The sequence below is a fragment of the Mastomys coucha genome, unplaced genomic scaffold (genome assembly GCF_008632895.1).
Source record: "Mastomys coucha isolate ucsf_1 unplaced genomic scaffold, UCSF_Mcou_1 pScaffold5, whole genome shotgun sequence".
NCBI classification, from domain to species: domain Eukaryota; kingdom Metazoa; phylum Chordata; class Mammalia; order Rodentia; family Muridae; genus Mastomys; species Mastomys coucha.
In genome coordinates, this window is record NW_022196911.1 from 74676860 (window position 1) to 74694305 (window position 17446).

Genomic DNA, 17446 nt, shown 5'->3' on the forward strand with positions numbered 1-17446 from the left:
GCAGCATTTGGGGGTCCCTCCTATGGCAGGTCCCTACCCCAAACCCCTGTGCTGGGGAGCCACAGCAGGCCAGTTCCTCCTGACCCCATCACATCTACCCCCACCCAGCACAAGCTGCCAGGGCTCCCACAGCCTCAGCCCAGCACCTCCTCCACCTCAGGAGCATCTCTGCCCAGCACCTCCTCCACCTCAGGAGCATCTCTGCCCAGCACCTCCTCCACCTCAGGAGCATGAGGTTGTTCCATGGTTTACACTGATGCTGGCATTCTTGTCGGAGACCCCGGGCCGCAGCCTACACCCAGTTACAAACAGTAGCTTGTGGGGTTTGGGAGAGGGGGACCCCTGTAAGTAGGTGTGGGCACAGACCTCTCTTCTCCCATTCCCTTCAGTAGGTTCCAGAATGTCTCCAGACCTGTTCAATAACACAGTCATCTCACATGTGTGAGTAGACAAGTATTAGTATTTCTTTATTTTATGGACAATGGACAAGAATGGGGAAAAATTAATGCAGACATTCTGGGTCAGTTCGAGGCCGGTGGGATGACATCAGGGTGGCCCTCCTGGAGGGGTGAAGAGCAGGAGGGGTGAAGGAAAAGGGCCAGAGAGGGAGTAAAGATCAGAGAAAGGGGCAAACCCAGGAGGGTCACTTCCCTCAGTACAGAACTGGCTTGGGAGTGATGCTGGGACCGTGGGCTGACAGCTATGTGCCACACAGCCCAAGACACCCCCTTTGTGGAGTGGTGTCAATTGGGAATTTCACCTTCCTGGAATGCATGTCAGTGAGGATATCTCTTGATGGTAGGATTTGGGGGGAGCCAGGACTGAGACAGGGGAGAGATGACAAGACACAGACAGGGTGCCCCCGCTCTCATCTCTAGGCCGGAGACCTTGCCTATGTCTGCACGTGGGTCAGCTGGACATCACCCGCCACTTCTAGAGTGTTGATGGCTGGCAAGTTCTTCAGGCGGTGGTAGTATTCACACATGTGTTTACCATCCACAGCCACCTTGAAGCAGTGACCTTCACATAAGATCCACACCTGGGCAGAGACACCACAACAGGGCATTTGAGAACCCAGGCTGTGTCTTCCTCTTGGGGCTCTCTTCTTCCTTAGAAGCAAGCCTCAAACCTGGCCTCTAGACAGCCTGAACGGTTTACCTTTCACTAAACAACAGCATTCTCTTGGCCTAGCAGTTCGCATACGCAGTTCCCAAGCCTGGATTTCCCACTCTGCAGATAACCACTGGCTCATCCCCTTCCATGCCTCTCTCTCCTCCTGACTCCCATCCATCCCCCAACCATTTACCCAGACCATATCCCCACCCCCATCTTACTCTTCCTAAGCCATTAGTGACAGGAGTTGGCTCAGGCTACCTGTGTCTCCAGTGTTCCATGCCTGGTCTCCACCAAGTCCTTTTCAATGAGACAACTGACTCAACCTAGTTAAAGTTTTGTGACCCAGGGCCATTGCTAAAACTCATATCTCACTGTATAAGGACCAGGTTAACAATTACGTCACGTTGTATGTGAGCACTATCCAAAGTGTGCTGCAGACCCTGCCACGTTTCATCCTTTCTGCTCTATGAGATTCAGTTTTATAAGATCTGTGTTCTCACTAAACTAAAATCCAAGCTCACAGGACTGGAGATATGGCTCAGTAGCTAAGAACATTGGCAGCTCTTGCAGAGGACCTGGGTTCATTTCCTAGCACCCACATGGCAGCTCACAAGTGTGTCTGTAACTCTAGCTCCAGGGGATCTGATGCCTTCTTTTGACTTCTAAGGGCCTCGGGCATGCATGCATATGGTTTATACATCCATGCTGAAAAAACACTCATACATTAAAAAAAAAAAAAAAAAAAAAAAAAGCTAGGCATGCTACATGCCTGTGATTAATTCTAACACTTGAGGAGCAGGAGTTCAAGGCCATCCTTGAATATATAGCAAGTGTGAGGCAAGTCTGGGCTACATGTCTCAATATCAATAACAAAATGCAAGCTCATTTTATGACAAAGAGCCCTATGCTCTAAGTCTTGTGGCAGAGAATGTTGTCATTACATTTCCAAATAATGGCTGCATATTGGTCCAGAGGCAGGGTCTCAGCATTGATTTTTTTCTTGTTTAAGCTCATTGAGTAATTTGATGTCATAACTAGGGTGGACAAGGCCTACTTGGGGTATCAAGCTTCCAACCACACAGCTCTATCTACTCCCGCTCTTCCTCCTCGGTAACACATGACCGGGTAAGCAAACGAGCGAACAGCAGCTCACTCTTGGCTTTGATTGGTGTAAACTGGCTGTGTGACCTCATGCAAGTGACCCATCCCTGTGAGTTTATCTGCCCCTCTATAAAATGTAGGAACAGCTAAGCCCTATAGTGCAGGGCTGTATGATTATGCTGCCCTATTCCAGAAGCTAAAGCAACATGGAATGTTTAAGCTCTGCCCGGGCCACAGAATGCGTTCAAGACTTAACCTTGCCGGGTGGTGGTGGCGCACGCCTTTAATCCCAGCACTTGGGAGGCAGAGGCAGGCGGATTTCTGAGTTCAGGGCCAGCCTGGTCTACAGAGTGAGTTCCAGGACAGTCAGGGCTACTCAGAGAAACCCTGTCTTGAAAAACAAACAAACAAAAAAAAAGACTTAACCTTATTAAGACCCTGTCTCAAAATAGAAGCTAAGAAAGAAAAGAAGGAAGGAAGAAAAAGAAGAAAAGGCAGGGCTGGGAGATGAGCATGGTGGCTCAGGCCTGTAGTCCCAGCACAGGGCATCCTGAGGCCTGTAGTCCCAGCACTGGGCATCCTGAGGCCTGTATCCCAGCACTGGGCATCCTGAGGCCTGTAGTCCCAGCACTGGGCATCCTGAGGCCTGTATCCCAGCACTGGGCATCCTGAGGCCTGTATCCCAGCACTGGGCATCCTGAGGCCTGTAGTCCCAGCAAGGTAGACGGATCACAGGAGTTCAAGGGCAGACGCCCTACAGAGTGAATTGTAGGTAAGCCTGGCCTAAAGTGAGTCCCTGCCTAAAACAAACAAACAAACAAACAAGCAAACAAACAAACTCAGGCTGGAGATGTAGCTCAGTGCTATTGTGTTTGTCTAGCCTAAGGCTATCCGTCAGTCCCCAGAACAGGGGGAAGAGGGCATAGCAGATGCAAACCCTTACTTCTGCAGGGACAGTACTCATGAAATAATACCAAGTTGTACAACATTTTCTCTTCTTTGAGATGCAGCCCTCATATCCCGGGCATCTGCTTGTATCCCATTACAGACCCCTGCAGCCTCCTCTTGCACCCCACCATCTTACTGAGAAGCTCTGGCCACGACTGAAGGGCATTCTCCCAGGCAGACTTCGCTCTTCGGGCCCCCAGGAGTTGTTGATCTGAGTGTTTCGGACCACAGCCTTCTCATTGAAACGGGGGTTCAGGTGGAAAGCAATGTCACCCCCAGAGCGAAGGTTGATATGGAACCTGGAATGTTCAGAGACCCCGTTTGGCTATTGAGCTCTGGGCTCAGCCCCTACCCATCACCCTAAGTGGTTCAGAGACACAGGCTGGCCAGAACAACCCTGGGAACCTCTGTTGTGAGAGCCCTGGGGGGGGGCGCGGCTTACCTCTTAGCATCTGGCAAGACATTGCCTGATATGATGATGGACTTGGACGGGTAAAGACCATTTAGGATGTTGGTAAAGTAAGGCATAGTCTGTGGGGAGGGTGAGAACAGAGTTATCTTCAGCCGGGCTGCGGCAACAGCAGAGGACTCAGCACAGGTGTCTCAGGCCTCCAAAGCCTGGCCCATGAGTCCTGCATCTTCTGGAAGGAATCTAGGTTCCTTTACTTAGCTCATTAAATGTCAAAACAAAAGAACCCTTCCAGTGTTTCCCAAAATACATTTCAACTATAACGAGGGGAACATTGTCGGGGCACAAATGGCTTGTTGGGGTTTAATGAGAATGCCCCTTCCCACCACCACGCAGAGGCTCATACATTGAATAGTTGATCCCCTGTTGATGGAACTGTTTGGGAAGGATTGGGAGGTGTGGTCTTGGAGAAAATGTGTTGCTGGGGATAAGTTTTGAGGTTTCAAATGACCTGTACCATTCCTAGTCTACCCCTAACCCCCCGGTCCCCTTACCCCGCCCCCCCAGCTTCCTACAAAATGTGAGCTCTCAGCTATTGCTCCTCTGCTATGCCTGCCTCTTTACTGCCATGCTCCCTGTGGTGATGGTCACGGACTTGGAAGCCCCCAAATTAAACTCCTTCTGTAAACTGCCTTGGTCACGGTGTCCTATCACACCAACAGAAAAGGAACTAAGGCAGGTCTACAATCTGATCGTGCTGAAGGGACCATTTTAAAGTTGAAAGCTTTTTTCCAACTGTCTACTGATAGAGATTTACATGGATATTTGAACTGTTTACCTGGGTTCAGGAACCTCCATTGATCATGTAAGTCAGAGAACTGTCCCACAAAGCCACCCTTCACCTCTCAACCCTGCCTAACATGAGCCAAAGCTCCTGCTCTCCATAGGAAGCCACTTACATAGGCTGGGGTGGGGTATGCCATAGGAGGGATTCCAGGAGTCTGTGGAAGAGACACAGGTGACACACACTTCAAGGGAGGCCTCCCATCCCCCTTCTCTGTCACGCCAGCATTCACAGAACTTCCTGCCATTTCCTGGAGCCCATGATGGTCCTCGGTCTTTTAGCCACTTCCCATACATCCCCATCAGCTCAGGGTCCCCCCACCTGCACTGTGCTAGGGGAAGGACAGATAGACTGGCTGTCAGTAGTGGTGACTCAGTGGGAGTTTGAGCTTAGTAAGCAAGCTAGGATCTGGAGCCAACACACTCCAGCCTGGGCAACCTGAGAACCAGAGTGTCTGCCTGTTATATTCCTATACAAACTGTTTCTGAATCTCTGCTGTCCCAAGAAGAGTTTGGGCTGCTCTTTTTAGCAGGGGGCCCAGCCCCAGTGTTCTCCATGTCTTTCCTAAGCACTTTTTGGTTCTAACTTTGTGACTCTAGGGAATTCTACTTTTGACTAAAGGAAAGTCGTGGGGCTGTGAGATAACCAAAGATTGTAGACTTACAGAGAACATCTGTCCAGGGGTGCTGTGAACTGTATGGATGATAGTCTGCGCCTGGGAAAAAGAAATGGGTTCTCACCGTTATAAGGACTATTACCTGCCACCAGAGGGCGATGCACAATATCCAGCCGTAAACTGAAGCTTGGACTGTAACCAGGCAGGTCTTTCACCACAACCCCTCCCTGACACCCCGTATACACTAGGGGTGGGGAGGGACATTTCTCTGTTGGAGGGGAAGACTAGAGTTCTACCCACCAGCCTTGCCAGTGCTCGATTTACAGCTGTGTGTACCATCACCATGTATTGTTTATGGGATACTGAGGATCAAACTCGGGGCTTTGTGTGTGCTACTGAAACACTCCACCAACAGAATTTACCCCCAACAGTGTTCTCTATTTGATCAGAGCCAGCTAAGCACACCTGCAGCCCCTCCCACCAACATCCCTGAGGCCTGATGGGTAGGGAGTGTGTGAAGTCCTGTCTGCCCTTATGGGGGGATGCTGAGCCTCCCCCCTTTAACCCACAGCAAGAGCCATAAAGAAGAGGTTCTTAAAACACACACAAACACACAAAAGAGCCAAGGACTTACCATGGGTGCCTGGTGGGCAGGATGAAAGCCCTGAGTCTGAAAAGGATCAAGGAAGGGGGTTATCTCCGGGGTCACATGGGGTGAGAGGTGACCTCAAACTTCAGGTGTTGTTCTTGTGCTCAGTTTCACTGCCTTCCTGAGCCTGCCGCACCCAAATTCTCACCCTCGCAAGGGTGCACAGGGGGTACCTGGCCCCCTGAGAGAGGACTGAACCTGTTTGACCACATCACTTCTCTGGGCCCACAGAGGTGAGAGCCACACTCCAAGCTCCCCGCTTTCTTAGCATTTAGCTCTGCTGTGTGTGGAGCACTCAGCTCCAATACTTTCCACGGATGGCAGCATCCTTGACTCCCACGCCGCTGGTGAGGTCTGAGGCTCAAAAAGGTTAAGCAACTTGCTCAGGCTGGCCCAGGCACTGAGTAAGAAGACCCCAATGGAACCCAACCAAGTCATATCGCATCTACCACATACAATATCCTCCCAGGCCAGGGTCAATGTTGGGCTACCCTGCAATGGCTTCCAGACACCCTCCCAGACCTAGAGTTAGTATGGCAGAAGGCAGGTGCCATTTTGGGCCATCATGAACCGTGACTGCCTGAGTGACCACATGCAAAGGTGCTGTGGCCCACACAGCACAGACAAGTGCCAAGTCCACCGTAACATGAGGTGGGCTCAGAGAAAGTTCATGAGTGTTATTTAAACAAAGTGATAGTGTCAGGGGCAAGGTGAACAGAAGGGATAGCCTGTGCAAAAGAGAGCTGGCCAGAGAGGGTTTTGAGTGAACCGTGGAGGTGGCGTGACTGGGCAGAGGTAGGAAGTGAGCAGGAGCCAGACTAGGACAGTATTCTGTTGTGTCTGATGAGGGGATTTGAGCTTGTATTTATTTATTACTTAGTTTTTGTTTGGTTTGGTTTTGGTTTTGGTTTTAGACAGGGTCTCACACAGTCCAAACTGAGGGTAATTTTGAACTTTTGATCCTTCCAGGCTCTGCCTCCCCAAAGTACAAGATTATAGGCACCACCAGGCTTCGTGCTCTGTTTAGAAGGACTTTTCGCCCTAACCCTAAAAAATTTTACAATGGGAGAGTGTGAGATGGAATGTGCTAGGAGTGGTAAAAGGAACCAACCCAGTTGACACATGTGAGGAGTTACCACAGGCTAGACCCAAGATTGGCTTTTGGGGGAGAGAGGGATGCTTAGAAGAACAGAGCCAGGGGAACACAAGTCTGGGCATCTGGTGAATGCAGAGGACCCTGGCTTGGTTTGATGGGGTTCTGAAGGCCCCTGGCTAGCTGGTTGGTTGGACCTGCCTCCGGGCTCTATCCTTTGAGCCTCCTGGCTGAACACTTAACTCACTTGCTGTTTGCGCCCCTTGGGGGTCCGTGGGAGCTGGACTGGCTGAGAGAACTGCACTGTGGAGAAGACAGGCTGAACAGGGGCTGCAGAGTTCTGTTAAAACAAAAGCTTGTCTGGGTGACGGAATCAGGAGGCACTGCCAAAGCAAGGGCGGGCAAAAAGCAAGGGCAAGCTCCAGACCCAGAGGAGTGACACCAGGAAAGGGTTAGGTTGGCATGATCAAGGTCAGGGTGCCCCTCTACTCCCTTCCTGCTGCCCCCGCTCCTGCAGGAAGCATCAGGAAATAGCGGGTGTGAGCACGAGGCCAGAGGGAAAGGGGCCAGGTTTCCCCGCAGTGTCTCTAGATATTTATTTATTTACTTACTTATTTACTGTATTTGATATTTTTGTGACAGGGTCTCATGTAGCCCAGGCTAGTCTTAAACTCACTATGTAGGAGAGGAAGAGGATGACCTCAAACTCCTTACTCCTCTGCCATTGGAATCATAAAGCTGAGACGCTATGCCCAGCCAGACTTTCAGATCTTGGCAACACATCAAAAATTCTAAAACAAGCCGGGCAGCGGTGGCACACCTTTAATCCCAGTTCTCTGAAGACAGAGGCAGGTGGATCTCTGTGAATTAGAGGCCAGCCTGGTCTACATAGCCAGCTCCCAAAACAGCCAGGATTGCCTAGAGAAACCCTGTCTCAATTGTTTTGTTTTGTTTTTTAAACACAGATGAATGTGGTCTGTAATCCCAAGCATTAAAGAGGCTAGAGGCAGGAGAATAACACTGTAGAGCCAATCTGGGTTACACAGAATTCAAGGCCAGCCTAAGCTGCATAGTTTTTTTTTTTAAACAAACAAACAAACAAACAAACAAAAAACCTCAGAACTAGGCCCAGTGTTACACATCTGTAATTACAACACTGGAGAGGCTGAGACAGGAGGATTGACAAAAGTTCATGAGACACTGCCACAAAATAAATGAATAATTTGTTTTCAGAGCTGAGCCTGGTAACATATCTGTAATCCCAGCACTCAAGAGGCTGAAGCAGAAGAATCATAAATTAGAGGCCAGCCTGGGCTACAAAGAGAGATTCATTCGAGACCAGCCTGGGCTACAAAGTGAGATTCGGAGAAAAAAAAAAAACACAGACATACACACAAAAAATTTCTTTGTGGCTGGGCGATGGTGGTGCATGCCTTTAATCCCAGCTCTTGGGAGGCAGAGGCAGGCAGATTTCTGAGTTCAAGGCCAGCCTGGTCTACAAAGTGAGTGCCAGGACAGTCAGGGCTATACAGAGAAACCCTGTCTCAAGAAAAACAAAAACAAAAAAAAACAAAAAAAAAATTTTTTGTTTTTGTTGTTGTGTTTGGTTTGATTTTGGGTTTGTTTGTTTGTTCGTTTGTTTTTAATATAGAGGTCAAACCCAGGCTGGACTCCAGCCCTCTGAATTTGGATTCCATTTGGTTCCCTAAGCACAAGCCCTTTTAGAACTCCCTGGTCATGTAATAGTTGAAGAGAAAAGGCACTTTGGCACCTTCACCAAGGCAGATTGTTCATCACAGAGAAACCAATGCCAAAAGGGACAGAGAGACAGACACCGAATCAGCAAACCGGAGCAGCTCCAGAGCTACCTGGGGAAGATGCTTGCTGGTACCCCATTGAGTGAGCACCAGCCCAACTGGTCACTGTCCTCTACCCCTGGGACAGGTGCCAGCCTTTCCTGACCTGGAAGGTGATAAAGGACAGCTGTACGCAGCCGGAGACATTGATGGTGTCCACGAGGTGGTAGGGGACACGGTGTTGGTACTGCACAAAGAAGCTCTTGTTCACCATCACCTGGGGGAAGAGAGTCACTGTGGGAGGGAGGGCTAGGTCAGGCCACACCTAAGCTTTCCTTTCAGATGTAAGGACCTGCGTCTTACATCCCACCCTTCAAGGCAGGGACATCATCTGCAATGCCATGCCAAGGACAGAATGTGTGAGCCACTGCCCTCAGACCCATTATCCTCTGGACTCCTGCTTCTCGATGGCAATCACTTAAGAAGCCCAGGCTTACAGTTACTTCCTAGAATATTTTTAGAGTTATTTTATTTCATGTGTGTGTTTTTCCTGCACCTATATATGAGCACCACATGCATGCCTGTCGTGCCACAAGAGGGTGTTGAATCCGTTAGAACTAGAGTTACAGATGGTTGTGAACTGTCATGCGGGGACAGGGAACTGAACCCCTGGGCCTCTGCAAGAACAGCCAATGCTCTTAACCACTGAGCCATCTCTCTAGCCCCTGGGTTTATCTTTTCAAATTTAGTTCATGTCAGTTAATTTTTTTTTTAAGTTGTTAAAACAGGGTCTCACGTAGCCCAGGCTAGCATCCAACTTGCTATGTAGCTAAGGATGACCCTGAACTCCTTGATCTTTCTGTTTCCATAGCCCAATCGGGTTACAGGCATGTACCACTGGGCCTACTTTATGCAGTACCATGATCAAATCCAGAGCTCTGTACATGCTAGGTAAGGACTCTACCAAGAGAACTACACCCCAGCCCTCACCTGGGGTAACAGTTATGTGTGCACTGCATGCTTATGGGCAACAGAAGAAAGACACGCTCAAGTTGTGCTTGGAGGGCACAAGAAGCCGAGGGTCCCACAGACAAGCTCAGGAAAGGTCCCACTCACCCAGGTGCCTGGCCTGTAAGGATGCTCTGCCTTTAGCAGAACCTGGAGAAAACTTAGAACAATGCCTTTCAACTGATACAAGTTAAGACTGGGTGTGTAGCTCAGTGCCAGAGCACCTGTTTAGGATGCAGGAGGCTGGGTGTGATCCCCAGCACCCTAGAAAGGAGATGTTCCTGGGCGCCCAAAGTCCAGGAGTTAACTTGGATTTTGGGTCAAGTGAGGCTGTCTGCACAAGAGGCCCCGCCTTGCTTTTGACAGTTGTTAGCTGGGGGAGGGGAAGTCATATCCTTTCACCCGTGTAGCCACGAGAAGGCCATAACCCAGAAAAAATAACCCCACACCCATGCACACAAAAGCAACTGTAATAAAACTCAGTGGGTGATTGAACATAAAAGTAGGAGGGGGGACTGGGAAGGCAAGGGCTTCAAGGTCTGTTGTTGTTGTTGTCCTAGTTATTGTTTGCTGTTTTGCTTTTAAGACCTGTAGAGCCTCAAAGCAACATAGTGACAGATCGAGGTCTTATTTTCTAAGGAATAAAAGCAAGAGGTGCATCTGCAGATTACAGGCTGGAGTCTGTAAGGCAGAGGGCAAAGGTCACATCTGTGTAGTGGCTGTTTAAATGTGGTCCACCCAGGGAGTGGGTTTGGGGGGGGGGTATTCCCCACTCACCTTGAAATCTGACCTCTGTACCAGGAAGCAGAGCTCAAAGGGCATCCCCTTCTGGAAGGGCATCTGCATCTTCCTCTCCTCTGGCCCCCACTGTCCATTCTGCTTGGTGTTGCAAACCACATACCCTCCTTCCTCAAACCGGGGATTGAAGTGGAAGGCAATGTCATTTCCACTGAAGCCGGACTGGAAGTTCACGATAATCCTAAGGCAGAGAAATGAGCCTCCTGGAGTGTGGCTTACTGCCAGCGTTGGGCAGAAGCGTCTCTGACTGCCTGGGGTGTTAGCAGTTTGAGTTCATCTATTTCCGACCTAATACATTTTGTACAGTGACTGCATTTTGCTCTTCCTGTGCTCCTTTCTTAAAAGTAAAGTAGACAATTAGTAAGGAAAAAACCAACAAAAACCACGCATTTTTCGCTACAGGATACAGAGAAACCAAGCTAGAACTGGGCTCATTCTTGGCTGCAGGCACTTAGTGCTCCAAAGGCGCTAGGCAGGCCTCTGGGGGAGAAGTGTCATCAGCTGCCTCACTCAGGTATGCACCCTGTGTGCAACTCCATTGTTATAGTTGGTTTTAGTTGTTGACACACCTGGGAAGGGGGAACCTCAACTGGTGAATTGCTCCAAGGATTCCCCTAGGAATGGAGCATGTCTTTGGGGTGTTGCTCGGTCGCTGATTGATGTAGGAGGGCCCAGCCCACTGTGGATGGTGCAAGCTAGCCGGTAAGCAGCACTCCTCCATGGTCTCTGTGTCAGTTCCTGCCTTGGCTTCTTTCAATTTCATAACCTAAACGCTAAATAAACCCTTTCCTGGCCTAGTTGCTTCTGGTTGGAGTGCTTTAGCACAGCAAGAGACACAAAGAAATACAGCTCCGGTCTGGCCAGGCAAGACGCCTCTGCCAACACCGGCAAGTCTGTTATGATGATGGCAGTTACTTTCTGCTTAGATTCGAGGCCCATCCCTCTGGTGGGAGTTCACTGTAAAGCTGGACAAAAAGCCGGGCAGTGGTGGCGCACACCTTTAATCCTAGCACTTGGGAGGCAGAGGCAGGCAGATTTCTGAGTTCCAGGCCAGCCTGGTCTACAGAGTAAGTTCCAGGACAGCCAGGGCTACTCAGAGAAACCCTGTCTCGAAAAAAACAAAACAAAACAAAACAAAAACAAATAAACAACAACAACAACAACAACAAAAGCTGGACAAAAGCCTACAGCTGTAAGGTCTTAGGTCCTCCTGGGAAAGCTAATACTATTGTTTTGCTGAGTGGATACAATGTGCACATAGAGATACTTCTATATTTATGTCTATTATACTTTTATTAATTAAATCAATTATTCATTTACTAACAAGGCTGCTGTCAGCTTCAGTCAAGAGAAGCTTCTTTTTGCAGAAAATGTGACATCTCTACATAGGCATAAATAGTAAAAAACAAATAATGGAAAACATAAATGAACCATCTCTATCACTCCCCTCCAAAGTTCAGAGACTATCTCAGGAGAGAGGACAGAAAGACTGAGTGAAGGCAGATGGAGGCCGAAGACCGAGTGACGCCGAGGGAGGACGAGAGCCCTGTGGAACACTTCTCTTCCAGGTGTAACCTGCCCATTGCACTTCTGAACTCTGAGCAGCTACGGTTAGCTACAAGACCCACTCAAGACTGTGTCAGACAGCATTCTGTCTGGAGTGAGGAGGGGCGGTCCACACCTTACCCTTCCCTGGGGATTTTCAGGCAGTTAATGGGGGAGGCAAGGAATATTTTCCTTCAGGGGTGTAGTCACATCACCTAAGTGCTTATGTTCCTGTAAGCACACTGTAACTCATGTACATGGAGGCGAGCTTGATGAAACCCACTGGGTCACAGACACACACACACAGACACACACATATACACACACACAGACACATATACACATAGATACACACAGACGCACACATAGACACACACACAGACACATATACACATTGATATACACAGGCGCACACATAGACACACACACACACAGACACATATACACATAGATACACACAGACGCACACATAGACACACAGACACACACACACACACAGACACACACACACACATGGAATAGTTGCGAAGGGGGAGGAGCTCAGCAGGAGGGAACAAGAGAGGGTAATGGGGGGTGAATATGATCAAAATACAGAATACACATGTGTACTGGTTGGTTTTGTGTGTCAACTTGACACAGGCTGGAGTTATCACAGAGAAGGGAGCTTCAGTTGGGGAAGTGCCTCCATGAGGTCCAGCTGTGGGACATTTTCTCAATTAGTGATCAAGGGGGTAGGGCCCCTTGTGGGTGGTGCCATCTCTGGGCTGGAAGTCTTGGGTTCTATAAGAGAGCAGGCTGAGCAAGCCAGGGGAAGCAAGCCAGTAAGAAACATCTCTCCATGGCCTTTGCGTCAGCTCCTGCTTCCTGACCTGCTTGAGTTCCAGTCCTGACTTCCTCTGGTGATCAACAGCAATGTGGAAGTAAGCTGAATAAACCCTTTCTTACCCAACTTGCTTCTTGGTCATGATGTTTGTGCAGGAATAGAAACCCTGACTAAGACAACATGTGTGAAGATGTCACAAGTAACATATGCTAATAATTAATTAATTCCAAAAACTAAAACCAAGGGAAAAAAAAAAAGAAGAAGGCTGTTTTAGAAATTAACTATTGGGCCGGCCAGTGGTGGTGCTCACCTTTAATCCCAGCACTTGGGAGGCAGAGGCAGGCAGATTTCTGAGTTTGAGGCCAGCCTGATCTACAGAGTGAGTTTCAGGACAGCCAGGGCTATACAGAGAAACCCTGTCTTGAAAAAAACCAAAAAAAGAAAAAAGAAAAAAAATGAAAAAAAAAAGAAAGAAAGAAAGGAAAAGAAAAGAAAGAAGGGTAAGAAAGAAAAATGTTTCCCAGGAAAGTCCGTTGCACAAGTGGACAGTGTCTGGAAGTGGGCACTGTTGAAAGCAGCTCATAACCTGCTCAATAGAGAAAGAACAAATTCAGAACATGTGAGGTGGGTCAGCAGGTAAAGACACATGCAGCCAAGCCTGACCACTGAGGTTCGATCCCTGCAATCCTCACGGTGGTAGGGAATAACTGACTCCTACAAGTTATCCTCTGACATCACACATGTGCCAGGCAAGAGTGAGTGTGTGTACATGTGTGCATGTTCACATACACACACACACACACACACACACACACACACACACACAGTGTAATAATTTAAAAAAGAACCAGCTCAAAAATCATGTGAAATTGCTCTCCAGGTAGGAAAACCCTTCACTCCTGAGTTTGGTCCTCACAGAGTGCTGTTGTGTGGGAGAGACATAGGTATGGAAGTCAAGCTTAGATCCTGATCCCGGCTCCGGTGTCTCCATATGACCCTTGACCCACACTAACTGTGTAAGTTCCCCTTTTACCAACAGTGGAAAATTCCCATTCTTGTCACTTTCCTGGGAGGAAGTCTTTCCCCAACGGTCACGTTTGAAGTACAGCTGGGGCTCCAAGAGGAGCAGTTAAAATCACAAAACTTCAGGACGGGAAGGCTCACCAAAGGAAACGCATTTGGTGTTTGCCCTGCCTCTGCAGGTCACTGCCAGCTTGAATTCAAGATCCAAATTCAAGTCTGAGACTCTCCTCCTAGGGGCCTCACAGTCCAGTCTTCCCTGACCTAAAGTGGCTGCTGCCTGCAGTTCTTCTCACAGTGGGCTCCATAGCCCTCACACAGTGCCCTGCACTGTGCCACACTCAGAGGTAGCCCCTGACACACATCCCATCAAGGTCCTCTCACACAGGAAAGCCTGTTTGCGTTTTCTGTTGGAAGATGTGCTCTGGGACAGTCTAGGCAGCAGAATGCCGACACAGTCCTCAATGGCTGATGCCCTAGACATCAGGACCTTTAAGGAGCTACTGTGGCCCTAAGGCAGGGCCTGTCCCAGATGGGCATATGTTTGGGATGCTTGAGTAGACTTACAGAAGTCAGTCACAACACTGAAGCCTTAGTCCTTTTTTGAGACAGGTCTCACGTAACCCAGCCTGGCCTCAAACTTGATTTGTAGCAGAGGATGAACTTGAAATCCTAATCCTCCTCCTTCTGCCCTCTGGGTCTGATTATGTGCCGCCACACCTGTTTTGGTCCCAGTCTGCCGCTCCGAGCCCCACCCTCCACCCCTGTCCTAGGGTTTGAGCCTAGGACTTGCGTGTTAGGCAAGCATCCTACCAACCCAGCTATATCCCTAGCCCCTTTATTTGTCTTATATCAGACAACTCCGCTTTTCAAATTCCCAAGGATGTATTTCTGCATTGGTACATTGTAGCTTCTTTTATTTTGTGCTTTGAAAGTCCATGCATGAGAAGGGGATGGATCTCGCCTAAGCTCCAGGGAGGGGCACCAGCTTTGGGAGGGAGAAGCGCAGTCTACAGTAAACGCGGGTCTGGATCTTCAGCCAGGAGACCGTAGGACAATCTCCTACTGCACTGCAGGGACACAGGCCTGGTAGCCAACATGATTGTGACTACCCAGTACAACAGCAATGGTGGGAAAAGCTAGCCGAACCCAAATAGTTGAAGTGACACAAAGGAGACTCGGGAATTCTTCACAGTGTCCCATTTAAGGCCACGATGGGCTAGTGGGGTTGGGGCGAACAGCTGTGATTCTTGTGGGAGGTGGGCTGACTAAAAGTTGGCAGCTGCCACATAGACCCACCCTAAATAGATGAAAGCCGCACACATCTCGGCAGAGGCTCCAGGGGACCCAGGGACTTCTACAACCCTTGAAAACACTCCTGCTCTTGATAACTTGCCTAGGCTATCCTTGAGTTTATTCAGTAGCCCAGGAAGGCCTTGAATCTGAGATCCTCCTGCCTCAGCTTTCCTTGGAGTTGAGCCAATAGACACATCAGGGGCTTACGTTTCCTTTTAAAGATAGGAGATCATGTACCCCAGGCTAGCCTCAAACTCCTTATATAGCTGAGGTTGACTTTGGACTTTTGTTTTCAAGACAGGGTCTCACTATGTACTAAGTAGGAACTTACTGTATAGATCAGGCTGGCTTTGAACTCAGAGATCCACCTGACTCTGTGACTTTGAACTTCTGATCTTCCAGTACCAACCACTGCCATGCTTGGATTACAGGTACTCACCACCATACCCAGTTTATGCAGTGCTGGGGTCTAGCCCAGGGCTTTGTGTGTGCTCAGCAAGCACTCCACTAACTGAGCTGCATCTCATCTCTGGGGTTGCCCTTGACAGGAACTTTAAAATATTTCCTAGAACTCAAAAATCGATAGAGACACCCGGACAGATGGAGCCGGAGAGACTATGCAAGGGTTAAGAATGCTTCCTGCTCTTCCAGAGGACCCTAGCTCTGTTTTCTGCATCCAGATCAGGCAGCTCCTAACTATCTGTAACTCCAGCTTCAGGGGGATCTGACACTCCACACACACACACACACACACACCCCTAAAAAGAAAATTAGTTAAAGGTGCCGTGGGAACTAAAAGAACTTCTCCACAACACCGTGTCACAGTATCACGAGCACATCTTGTGGTCTGATGTTCTGGCCACTTCCCTCCTCAGACTGTGAGCTCCTGGGACAAGGATGCTCAGGGTCTAGGAGTCTGGTAAGTTTGTCAATGGTGCCAGGGTGGCAGGAGGTATGGGCAGGGCCAGCCCTCCGTACCCTGCAGCTCCACAGATGCTGAGGCTGGAGATAAACATCAATGACATCCACATACCTATTTGCAAAAGACTGGACAGTCCCCTGGAGGGTCACCTGAAGTCCCTCCTGTAGCCCTCCTTGGATTACTCCAGTAAAGGGGATGACCTGCAGAGGGGAAATGGAGAGATTATCAGTGGGCTGACACTTGCCCAGTGTGACAGTACCCAGTTAGAGCCAGGGAGGGCATGGCCACCAAGGAGCTAGAATCCCAGCCACACGGATCTTAGATCAGAGAAGCGGGCCCAATCCAGTTACACAATCATTCTGAAACGATCAGAAGACCACCTGGTTTCTGAGGCTTGGCCAGCAAGCGACCTCAAGTCACTTCCTTCCACAGTCTGCAAGAAGTGACAGCCATAGATAGAACTTACCAGAAGGAAACAGCAAGCAAATGGCCTAGAAGGTAAGGAACTAGAATATGGTGAAGGCTGCTGGCCCCAACCCAAGTTCACCAAAGACCTCAGGGTCCTGACTAGGGACTCGGGAGGTCAGAAGACGGACCATTCTGGTTTGGTATTCAAGTCCTTTCCTCTTAAGAGAGGGTGGAGAGGAAGGTATCTCCCCCACCTTTCCCCCCCCCCCCACACCACGTAACAACAATGATAACTTGTTACATGCTCGGTTGATACATGCTCGGTTGATACATGCTTGGTTCTCCTGGCCGGCTCTGCTGCGGGTTAGTGGTGGTAGCCTTCCTCTGAAGCTCTTGGCTTCTATTCCTTCCCTAGAGCCGCCCCAGCAAGCCTGTGAGCCCAGTGTTCATACCATCCCAGGGCCCACCAGTACTCTCTCAATCAGGTCTCTCCCTACCCCTCCCTAAAGTGTCCTAAAGGGGCGCTGGGTCCCAGTGAGAGTCACACTGCTTTAGAGTCCTAAGAGTTCCAGCTTTGAATGAACCCTAGTCACTGATCAATATCTGTGCAGCCTTTGAAACCTTAGTCTCTCTTTGCCTCCGTTTCTTCATTTGTAAATGGAGATAAACCATCTCACGTGTTCCCCCGACTCAGCTCCTTCACAAGGCTGGCTCCCCTCCGCCCTGATTCATCTTGCCTCACTCTCTCAAAACCAAATTCCCAAACTGGTGACTTACCATCTTCCAGAACACCCTTTTCTAACAAGGGTGGCTCTGCCACCTGCCCTATGGGGTTATCTCCGGGCTGATTCTGCTATCTCTCCAGGGTGTTTAAGTGGCTTTTCTGACACCTCCTTTGGGTCAACTCCCTATGTAAATTAAATGCTCTAGGAGCTAGGAGGGTGCCAGAGTTAAGTGATGTGGAGAGGTAGGGATTGGGGCAGATGGGCCTCACACTGTTTATCTGGCAGAGCACTATACTCAGCTCTAATAAATAGTCATCAACCAGGCCCAG

At 49.3% G+C, this 17446-nt stretch overlaps 1 protein-coding gene across 3 annotated transcripts in view; it reads right to left on the minus strand.

The window, feature by feature from the left end:
- Window positions 1-442: 442 nt before the first annotated feature.
- Lgals9 (galectin 9) overlaps window positions 443-17446 on the minus strand; it is a 23650-nt gene continuing 6646 nt past the window's right edge. The window contains exons 2-11 of one of the 3 annotated variants that reach the window (XM_031353331.1): window positions 16096-16184; window positions 10358-10559; window positions 8739-8849; window positions 7024-7116; window positions 5669-5704; window positions 5083-5133; window positions 4534-4575; window positions 3608-3696; window positions 3302-3464; window positions 443-1039 (exon numbers count right to left, since the gene is read on the minus strand). In XM_031353331.1, coding sequence (XP_031209191.1) covers window positions 893-1039; window positions 3302-3464; window positions 3608-3696; window positions 4534-4575; window positions 5083-5133; window positions 5669-5704; window positions 7024-7116; window positions 8739-8849; window positions 10358-10559; window positions 16096-16184 — 1023 coding nt within the window. In that variant the 3' untranslated portion in view covers window positions 443-892. The remainder of the gene's footprint in view (window positions 1040-3301; window positions 3465-3607; window positions 3697-4533; window positions 4576-5082; window positions 5134-5668; window positions 5705-7023; window positions 7117-8738; window positions 8850-10357; window positions 10560-16095; window positions 16185-17446) is intronic. The other 2 variants (XM_031353332.1, XM_031353333.1) reach the window with 2 other exon arrangements.